At 49.6% G+C, this 11,412-nt stretch overlaps 1 protein-coding gene across 1 annotated transcript; it reads left to right on the top strand.

The window, feature by feature from the left end:
- The first annotated feature begins 4,914 nt into the window (after window positions 1-4,914).
- On the top strand, window positions 4,915-7,089 carry LOC139575756 (E3 ubiquitin-protein ligase RNF128-like). The gene has a single exon (XM_071401024.1). It carries the CDS (start codon window positions 5,271-5,273, stop codon window positions 6,405-6,407), a length of 1,137 nt encoding a protein of 378 aa, XP_071257125.1. The 5' UTR covers window positions 4,915-5,270; the 3' UTR covers window positions 6,408-7,089.
- Window positions 7,090-11,412: the final 4,323 nt, after the last annotated feature.

Genomic DNA, 11,412 nt, shown 5'->3' with positions numbered 1-11,412 from the left:
GGTTTGCTGATGTTGTTGTTGTGAACAGAGTGCCCCATGGTGGCGGTGGGGTTATGGTATGGGCAGGTATAAGCTACGGACAAGAAACACAATTGCATTTTATTGATGGCAATTTTAATACACAGAGATACAGTGACGAGATCCTGAGGCCCATTGTTGTGCCATTCATCCACCCCATTACCTCATGTTTCAGCATGATAATGCACGGCCCCATGTCGCAAGGATCTGGACACAATTCCTGGAAGCTGAAAATGTCCCAGTTCTTCCATTGCCTGCATACTCACCAGACATGTCACCCATTGAGCATGTTTTAAAACATACCATTTTTATTATTATCACTTACGTTGTTTGACTCATGGAAACTGCATTCAAAACTGTGTGTTTGTGTGTGTAAACAAATCTTGGGTTCTGAGAAGTAATAGGGTAAACTTCCATTGAGCCCTGGTGTGAGTTTGTGTGTTTGTGTGTGTGACACTGTGGGAGAAAAACACAGAAACAAACATGGCCATATACACTGAGTATACCAAACATTAGGAACACCTTCCTAATGTGGAGTTGCACCCCCCTCCCCCTTTCCCCCTCAGAACAGCCTTAATTTGTCGGGGAATGGACTCTACAAGGTGTCGTAAGCGTTCCACAGGGATGCTGGCCCATGTTGACTCCAATGCTTCCCACAGTTGTGTCAAGTTGGCTGGATGTCCTTTGGGTGGTGGACCATTCTTGATACACACGGGAAACTGTTGAGCATGAAAAACCCAGCAGCATTGCAGTTCTTGACCCAAACCGGTGTGCCTGGCTCCTACTACCATACCCCGTTCAAACCGGTGTGCCTGGCTCCTACTACCATACCCCGTTCAAACCGGTGTGCCTGGCTCCTACTACCATACCCCGTTCAAACCGGTGTGCCTGGCTCCTACTACCATACCCCGTTCAAACCGGTGTGCCTGGCTCCTACTACCATACCCCGTTCAAACCGGTGTGCCTGGCTCCTACTACCATACCCCGTTCAAACCGGTGTGCCTGGCTCCTACTACCATACCCCGTTCAAACCGGTGTGCCTGGCTCCTACTACCATACCCCGTTCAAACCGGTGTGCCTGGCTCCTACTACCATACCCCATTCAAACCGGTGTGCCTGGCTCCTACTACCATACCCCGTTCAAACCGGTGTGCCTGGCTCCTACTACCATACCCCGTTCAAACCGGTGTGCCTGGCTCCTACTACCATACCCCGTTCAAACCGGTGTGCCTGGCTCCTACTACCATACCCCGTTCAAACCGGTGTGCCTGGCTCCTACTACCATACCCCGTTCAAACCGGTGTGCCTGGCTCCTACTACCATACCCCGTTCAAACCGGTGTGCCTGGCTCCTACTACCATACCCCGTTCAAACCGGTGTGCCTGGCTCCTACTACCATACCCCGTTCAAACCGGTGTGCCTGGCTCCTACTACCATACCCCGTTCAAACCGGTGTGCCTGGCTCCTACTACCATACCCCGTTCAAACCGGTGTGCCTGGCTCCTACTACCATACCCCGTTCAAACCGGTGTGCCTGGCTCCTACTACCATACCCCGTTCAAACCGGTGTGCCTGGCTCCTACTACCATACCCCGTTCAAACCGGTGTGCCTGGCTCCTACTACCATACCCCGTTCAAACCGGTGTGCCTGGCTCCTACTACCATACCCCGTTCAAACCGGTGTGCCTGGCTCCTACTACCATACCCCGTTCAAACCGGTGTGCCTGGCTCCTACTACCATACCCCGTTCAAACCGGTGTGCCTGGCTCCTACTACCATACCCCGTTCAAACCGGTGTGCCTGGCTCCTACTACCATACCCCGTTCAAACCGGTGTGCCTGGCTCCTACTACCATACCCCGTTCAAACCGGTGTGCCTGGCTCCTACTACCATACCCCGTTCAAACCGGTGTGCCTGGCTCCTACCACCATACCCCGTTCAAACCGGTGTGCCTGGCTCCTACTACCATACCCCGTTCAAACCGGTGTGCCTGGCTCCTACCACCATACCCCGTTCAAACCGGTGTGCCTGGCTCCTACTACCATACCCCGTTCAAACCGGTGTGCCTGGCTCCTACTACCATACCCCGTTCAAACCGGTGTGCCTGGCTCCTACTACCATACCCCGTTCAAACCGGTGTGCCTGGCTCCTACTACCATACCCCGTTCAAACCGGTGTGCCTGGCTCCTACCACCATACCCCGTTCAAACCGGTGTGCCTGGCTCCTACTACCATACCCCGTTCAAACCGGTGTGCCTGGCTCCTACTACCATACCCCGTTCAAACCGGTGTGCCTGGCTCCTACTACCATACCCCGTTCAAACCGGTGTGCCTGGCTCCTACTACCATACCCCGTTCAAACCGGTGTGCCTGGCTCCTACTACCATACCCCGTTCAAACCGGTGTGCCTGGCTCCTACTACCATACCCCGTTCAAACCGGTGTGCCTGGCTCCTACTACCATACCCCGTTCAAACCGGTGTGCCTGGCTCCTACTACCATACCCCGTTCAAACCGGTGTGCCTGGCTCCTACTACCATACCCCATTCAAACCGGTGTGCCTGGCTCCTACTACCATACCCCGTTCAAACCGGTGTGCCTGGCTCCTACTACCATACCCCGTTCAAACCGGTGTGCCTGGCTCCTACTACCATACCCCGTTCAAACCGGTGTGCCTGGCTCCTACTACCATACCCCGTTCAAACCGGTGTGCCTGGCTCCTACCACCATACCCCGTTCAAACCGGTGTGCCTGGCTCCTACTACCATACCCCGTTCAAACCGGTGTGCCTGGCTCCTACTACCATACCCCGTTCAAACCGGTGTGCCTGGCTCCTACTACCATACCCCGTTCAAACCGGTGTGCCTGGCTCCTACTACCATACCCCGTTCAAACCGGTGTGCCTGGCTCCTACTACCATACCCCGTTCAAACCGGTGTGCCTGGCTCCTACTACCATACCCCGTTCAAACCGGTGTGCCTGGCTCCTACTACCATACCCTGTTCAAACCGGTGTGCCTGGCTCCTACTACCATACCCTGTTCAAACCGGTGTGCCTGGCTCCTACTACCATACCCTGTTCAAACCGGTGTGCCTGGCTCCTACTACCATACCCTGTTCAAACCGGTGTGCCTGGCTCCTACTACCATACCCCGTTCAAACCGGTGTGCCTGGCTCCTACTACCATACCCCGTTCAAACCGGTGTGCCTGGCTCCTACTACCATACCCCGTTCAAACCGGTGTGCCTGGCTCCTACTACCATACCCCGTTCAAACCGGTGTGCCTGGCTCCTACTACCATACCCCGTTCAAACCGGTGTGCCTGGCTCCTACTACCATACCCCGTTCAAACCGGTGTGCCTGGCTCCTACTACCATACCCCGTTCAAACCGGTGTGCCTGGCTCCTACTACCATAACCCGTTCAAACCGGTGTGCCTGGCTCCTACTACCATACCCCGTTCAAACCGGTGTGCCTGGCTCCTACTACCATAACCCGTTCAAACCGGTGTGCCTGGCTCCTACTACCATACCCCGTTCAAACCGGTGTGCCTGGCTCCTACTACCATACCCCGTTCAAACCGGTGTGCCTGGCTCCTACTACCATACCCCGTTCAAACCGGTGTGCCTGGCTCCTACCACCATACCCCGTTCAAACCGGTGTGCCTGGCTCCTACCACCATACCCCGTTCAAACCGGTGTGCCTGGCTCCTACTACCATACCCTGTTCAAACCGGTGTGCCTGGCTCCTACTACCATACCCTGTTCAAACCGGTGTGCCTGGCTCCTACTACCATACCCTGTTCAAACCGGTGTGCCTGGCTCCTACTACCATACCCTGTTCAAACCGGTGTGCCTGGCTCCTACTACCATACCCCGTTCAAACCGGTGTGCCTGGCTCCTACTACCATACCCTGTTCAAACCGGTGTGCCTGGCTCCTACTACCATACCCCGTTCAAACCGGTGTGCCTGGCTCCTACTACCATACCCCGTTCAAACCGGTGTGCCTGGCTCCTACTACCATACCCCGTTCAAACCGGTGTGCCTGGCTCCTACCACCATACCCCGTTCAAACCGGTGTGCCTGGCTCCTACTACCATACCCCGTTCAAACCGGTGTGCCTGGCTCCTACTACCATACCCTGTTCAAACCGGTGTGCCTGGCTCCTACTACCATACCCTGTTCAAACCGGTGTGCCTGGCTCCTACTACCATACCCCGTTCAAAGGTGCTTACATCTGTTGTCTCGCCCATTCACCCTTTCAATGGCACACATATACAATCCATGTCTGAATTATATGAAGGCATTAAAAATCCTTCTTTAACCTGTCTTCTACACTGATTGAAGTGGATTTAACAAGTGACATTAATAAGGGATCATAGCTTTCACCTGGATTCACCTGGTCAGTCTGTCATGTAAAGAGTATGTTTAGTATACTCAGTGTATTGTCACCTGGTTTGTGTGACTCATGGAAACAACATAATATCTTCTGAGAAGTAAGAGGATAAAGTGCCACAGTTAGTTATAAAAACCTCTGTTATAACTATGGGCGTATCCTCTCAGCAGCATGACACATCTTAAACAGTTTCACAACCGCCCTTTGTCCCAGTTCCCTTGGAGTTCTCCTTAATAACGTTGTTATCGCTTTGATTGCTTATGTCCTTATGGCTGTGTGCTGTGCTGTTCCTTACCGTAGCCGGTACCTGGAACCTGTGTCCTTAGACCTGTACTATGTAGACCACAAGCCCTTCTGCCTGGCTGTATAGCTGGGCTCTACCCAACAGTCCAATGTCCATTTAGATAATAAGTCTGAAGAGCTGACGCAGAGAGAGGCAGGGTTACAGCAGGCTGCTATCTGATTACTATCAACACACAGGTCACAAACACAGGTGGAGAGAGAGAGAGAGAGAGAGAGAGAGAGAGAGAGAGAGAGGCAGAGGCAGAAACAGACAGGTAGAGAGACGCTGAACGCAGTGAGAACAACAACTAACTAACTAACAACTGTGGAAGTGAACAGAACAGCAGACAAACAGAAGACTGAAGAAGTCCTAACAAAGAGAGACTGGTCCTAGTGTTAGTGGTAGTGTTAGTGGTAGTGTTAGTGGTAGTGTTAGTGGTAGTGTTAGTGGTAGTGTTAGTGGTAGTGTTAGTGGTAGTGTTAGTGGTAGTGTTAGTGGTAGTGTTAGTGGTAGTGTTAGTGGTAGTGTTAGTGGTAGTGTTAGTGGTAGTGAGCGACCGTGGATAAACAGACAGAGATGTTTGTCCTGTTCTTTGTCTGTCTGTCCGGGCTGGTCCAGTCTACGACAGCGATGATATTCTGGACGGCGTACGTGGGGGTGCATTTCCACGACAGCAACACTAACCAGACAGAGACCAGGTTCTGTGAGTGTGGGGTGTACGGGCGTTCCTCCCCTCTGGAGAGCGCTGCCGGGATGGTGGTCCTCCCTGCCTCAGACCCCCAGGGCTGCAGCCTGAACCCCTACCCCTCCAACGACAACACCACCACCCAGGGGTCCTGGATCGCTCTGGTCAAGAGGGGAAACTGTACCTTCAGTGAGAAGATCAAGGCAGCGTGGGCCAGGGGGGCGGCGGCCGTAGTGGTCTATAACCTGGATGGAACCGGTAACAGCTCAGATTACATGACGCACAGCGACACCACTGGCCCCGTGGCCATCATGATCGGTAACCTCCAGGGGGTAGAGATCGCTAACATAATGCGGAGTGGTGTGGCCGTCTCCATGGTGATCGAGGTGGGCAAAGCCCATGGGCCCTGGATGGACACCTATTGGCTCTACTTCCTGTCTATCGCCTTCTTCATTGTGACGGGCGCCTCCATTGTCTACTTCGGATTCGTCTCCGCCCACCGGCTGCATAGTCTCAGGTTGATCCATCTCACCGATAGGCGGCTGAGGAATGAGGCCAAGAAAGCGATTGGTCGGCTGGAGGTGCGTAAGCTGAAGCGCGGGGACGAGGAGACGAAGCCGGACAGCCACACCTGTGCCGTGTGTATCGAGTCATACCGCCCAGGAGATGTAGTGACCGTCCTGACCTGTGGTCATCTGTTCCACAAGGCCTGTATCGAGCCCTGGCTGCTGGACAAGAGGACCTGCCCCATGTGTAAGGCTGACATCCTGAAGGCCTTAGGAGTGGAGGGGCCCGGGGAGGAGGAGAGCAGCAGTTCCTCTGTCCCACCACCAGATGTCCCTATCGTCACAGTGTCTGGAGGATCAGGTAGAGAGCTGCTGAATGAGGTCCCTCTCAATGACAAACACCTTCCGACCCCCACCCTGACTCCTCAACCCCCCACCGTGGCCTGGCAACCACATCACTATGACAATATAGCCTTCGAGGGAGAGACACACCCTCAGGGGAACGTGGCCACCAGAGGATAAACGACAACAACAACACTGGATAATGGTAATTTCTACCTGGAGCACGAACAACAACCCATAGACCGCTTCACACAGCTACAGCAGTGGCTGGTGATATACTGTACTATCACTGTTAGATAAACCATATCTACTGTACTGCTAGGAAAACATCTCCCTGGATTCAAACACGGTTTACTGATGATCAAATAACTATCATGGCAGTAGATTCTACCTCTGCTTATCTGCATAGAGAGCTGTAGCCTAAACCCTGGTCCAGGAAGCTGCAGGTGTGCAGGCTTCTCTTTTAACTTCTCTTTGAGATCAAAGTTACTTCTTTATAATTTGTTAAATGAACAAACAATCACTTGTATGATGATGAGAAAGGCTGAATATATTTTTCTATTAAATTGATATCTCTGCTGTATTTTTAAAAGTAGATATTCTGAGAGTAAAATAAAAATCAGTATTTAAGAATGAATCGAACTACAATATACTGTAATGGTTCACATATTAAATGAAATGAGTAACCAACAAAACAGAATATGTACTAACTTACGTACTAACCTGGTTTAGTATCGCTAGAGATGTACTGTACATGTGTCTGTGGCAGGGTAGGTGTCAATTCCATTTCAAATCAGTCAATTCAGAAAGTGAATTAAATTCATAAGTTGATCAAATCTTCATTAAAAACAAATGGCACTTTTGAATGAATTTCAATGAATATCCTGAAGTGACAATGGAAGCCATGTTGAGTTTTCTTAACCTGGACTGGTCATGTGGTGAGGAGGGACGCCTGGGCCTAATGATGAGAGCCCTGCCAGTCTGAGACCAGGAGAGGGGAGGGGAGGATGAGAGGAGGGGAGGGGAGGATGAGAGGAGGAGAGGGGAGGGTGAGAGGAGGAGGAGAGAAGAGGGAAGGGTGAAAGGAGGAGAGGAGAAGAGGGAAGAGTGAGAGGAGGAGAGGGGAGCAGAGGATAAGAGAGGATGAGAAAGTCTATAATTACCTCCTAGCAGCAGGACTCCACTCACCTCACACCTACTGATCAGCCATAATCACCTCCCTCCCACTCAGGGGCCTGTAGTGTGTGTGTGTGTGTGTGTGTGTGTGTAGAAGCTCCCCAGGATGTGCCTAATAGAACTTGGTCATTAATTAGCAGGAAACCCAGCTGAATGACTGCTGCCCTCTTCTGCCTAGGGTTGAATGGTGGGAACCCGGTTACCGAGAATTACAGCGATTTACCGGCCAAACCACTCCCTTTTCCTGGAATAAATAACAGAGAGAAACCAGTAAATGATAATAAATTATTTATATGAACAGCAAGGAGTGAAATGTAAATGTTAAATTATATGTGATGTCTAAATCTGTCTTCTCTACGGCCTCTGCATAATGAATCATCAACACTCAGGGTGGGGACAGACAGCCCATCTCAGGGTGGGGACAGACAGCCCGTCTCAGGGTGGGGACAGACAGCCCGTCTCAGGGTGGGGACAGAGAGCCCGTCTCAGGGTGGGGACAGAGAGCCCGTCTCAGGGTGGGGACAGAGAGCCCGTCTCAGGGTGGGGACAGACAGCCCGTCTCAGGGTGGGGACAGAGAGCCCGTCTCAGGGTGGGGACAGACAGCCCTTCTCAGGGTGGGGACAGACAGCCCGTCTCAGGGTGGGGACAGACAGCCCATCTCAGGGTGGGGACAGACAGCCCATCTCAGGGTGGGGACAGACAGCCCATCTCAGGGTGGGGACAGACAGCCCATCTCAGGGTGGGGACAGACAGCCCATCTCAGGGTGGGGACAGAGAGCCCGTCTCAGGGTGGGGACAGAGAGCCCGTCTCAGGGTGGGGACAGACAGCCCATCTCAGGGTGGGGACAGACAGCCCGTCTCAGGGTGGGGACAGACAGCCCGTCTCAGGGTGGGGACAGAGAGCCCGTCTCAGGGTGGGGACAGAGAGCCCGTCTCAGGGTGGGGACAGAGAGCCCGTCTCAGGGTGGGGACAGAGAGCCCGTCTCAGGGTGGGGACAGAGAGCCCGTCTCAGGGTGGGGACAGAGAGCCCGTCTCAGGGTGGAACACAGTTCATAATGCATGTAGACTTCTTGTGACAGGAAGGCCTGTATTTTCTGCAGCATAGTCTATATTACAGTAATATAAAACCAAGTGTTGTCTAATATACACAACTCCATCTGGCTTTCAGGGGTCACCTTATTTCTTAATTGTAAAGATATATATTTTTTATTGTAGCTGCAGAGTTTTAAAACAGTCTGTCACTCGAATATCATTGCTTTAAATCAGTGCATGCGCAGTCTTTCTCTCTCTCCATCATCTCCATTCAAATTGCATCCAAAATAGATCATCCTGTTCTAGATTGATATATAGCCCTGTATATAGATGTCCTAGCCTACCTCTTTCAGGTAATACATTCAATGCGGTATTAGTCTTATATTTAGCTAATGAATGATGGGTTATGCATAATAAGCTTGTAATTTATAGCCTCTTGTCTCTTGCTCAATACTCACAAACCTGTGCTCCGCTGGCCTCTCCTTAAATAACGCTCCTCAGCTCTTGGAGTCCCATGCAGGAAAAGCTACACTAGAACAGTTCGCTGGACATTATTATATTTTAGCATTTCTTATACCAATAGACCAGGGGTGTCAAACTCATTCCACGGAGGGCCTAGTGTCTGCAGGTTTTTGGTTTTTCCTTTCAATAAAGCCCTAGACAACCAGGTGTGGGGAGTTCCTAACTAATTAGTGATGTTAATTCATCAATCAAGTACAAGGGAGGAGCGAAAACCCGCAGACACTCGGCCCCCCGTGGAATGAGTTTGACACCTGTGCAATAGACTGTTAGAAGAGGGACGCTAACTCTTGTTTGCTGAATGTTAAATACAGCAGCCAATAGCACTCACAGGTAGTTTGAAAGAAGAGTGAACTCACGATGGCGGTAGGTTATAGCAGTTATTTATTCAGACCCGTAACCATTCAATCTTCATGAAGAGAAGTGAAAGCCTCCTGCATCTATTTCTGGTCCTATATTATTCAATGATGTCTTTAGAATGATGAAGATAAGGACAACAACTTATTTCATTTAACTGTTGAAAGAGAGGAAGAATTGAAGCAACAAGAGGAGGTAGGCTAATAACATTAGGGGAAATATTATGAAAGGTCAGCCGACTAATTATACAAATAGGCCCTATTCAATTTCAGAATTAAAATCTAATTTGCTAGCCTGTACTTGTAACTTTGTAGGCTGCATGTGCTGCACTAGAATCACATGATGTCTCCCTGCTTTATCATTTCTATCCTAATTCCAGTCCATATAATACAGTATAATACAATACAGTACAGTAATACAGTCCACACTCAAAAATATTAGCCTACTGGAGCTAGTTTCATTTATTTACCCAAGAGAGCATATAACTAGCTACATCTATGGGCTTTTCTGTTTTTCTGTTGTGCATAATGTGCAGTAGCCTATATCATATATGTACTGGATAAGGGCACAATAATTTTGCGCTCATTAAATGTCTTTAATAAATAGACATAGTGTTACAATCGTCTGTAGAATTAACGGACCAAGGCGCAGTGTGCGTAGAGTTCCACATGTTTAATTAATGAAACTCACCAAAACAATACAGAACAAACGAAACGTGAAGTCAAATGCAGTGCTCACAGGCAACTAATGATTGGGAACCATACCAGGCCAACATAGACATATAATAACCTAGATAACCCACCCTAGTCACACCCCGACCTAACCAACATAGAGAATAAAAGGCTCTCTATGGTCAGGGCGTGACACATAGGCCTATTTATATGTTTATAATGCTTTAAATACCGAGTTACCCGGGGGACAAGTGATTTATTCTCGGGATGGAACATTTATAAAATAGACAGAAAATATTCAACCCTACTTCTGCCCTCTTCTCTTTCTCTCTCTCTCTCTCTCTCTCTCTCTCTCTCTCTCTCTCTCTTCTCTCTCTCTCTCTCTCTCTCTCTCTCTCTCTCTCTCTCTCTCTCTCTCTCTCTCTCTCTCTCTCTCTCTCTCTCTCTCTCTCTCTCTCTCTCTCTCTCTCTGTCTCTCTCTCTCTCTCTCTCTCTCTCTCTCTCTCTCTCTCTCTCTCTCTCTCTCTCTGCCTCTCTCTCTCTCTCTGCCTCTCTCTCTCTCTCTCTCCTCCTCTCCAGACTCAGAGGCAGTGTGATCCTGTGATCTTCTATACGTAAGGGATAAACACCTCCGTTCTGTACATAACCTTCGAAATAATGGACAATGCAGAGTTCACTTTCCCAAGGTAATGTACAGAATGGAGGCGTTTATCGCGCTCATACCACAGTTGCCAAATAAAACTATATGAAAGCACACATTTACCGGTAGAAATAAAACATTTGTTGATATTTACATTTTTTATAAGCAAATTCATACTTTCTCATCTTTTGGTTGCTAGAGATGTTTGTTTGTCTTAGTTCGATATTTACGGACGTGACTCAGTAATTTGTTCTTAATGGCATGGTAATGTGCTTATCCTTTGCTTGCTGCTAGCTGGCCAACTAGCTATGGTTACACAGTCATGACCTCTACAGCCAGAATAACAGCATAGTGTATTGTCTTGTGTTTGTTTAAGATGTTTATCCCGATGTTTGCCAAAGAAAGCAATACTAAGCACACATTTAACGGTAGAAAAAAAAGTTAATGTTTTCATTTATATAAGCGAATTCACTGTTTCATCTTTTGGTTGCTAGAGACGCGACCCAGTCGTTCGGTCAACCTTTTCAATACTTATGGACTCGACCCAGTCGTTCGATCTTTATGTTCCGTTACCATGCTTGCTGGCAGTGTTGTTATTCCTTGTTAGCTAGCCAGCTAGCTACGGCTAACACAGTCACAACCTCTGCAGCCAGAATAACAGTAAAGTAGTTGTTTTCTATTGACATTCATTTGGATACATCCATAACAATGAGCTGATGAAGCCAGATTTTGCCTGGCATAGATAGAAAAGTTTGCCTCCTCGTCAGGACACTCGTCAATACTGACTG

This window comes from Salvelinus alpinus, chromosome 5 (genome assembly GCF_045679555.1).
Source record: "Salvelinus alpinus chromosome 5, SLU_Salpinus.1, whole genome shotgun sequence".
Lineage (NCBI taxonomy): Eukaryota > Metazoa > Chordata > Actinopteri > Salmoniformes > Salmonidae > Salvelinus > Salvelinus alpinus.
The sequence above is the reverse complement of the archived record's forward strand: the minus strand, read 5'-3'. Positions and strand labels throughout refer to the sequence as shown.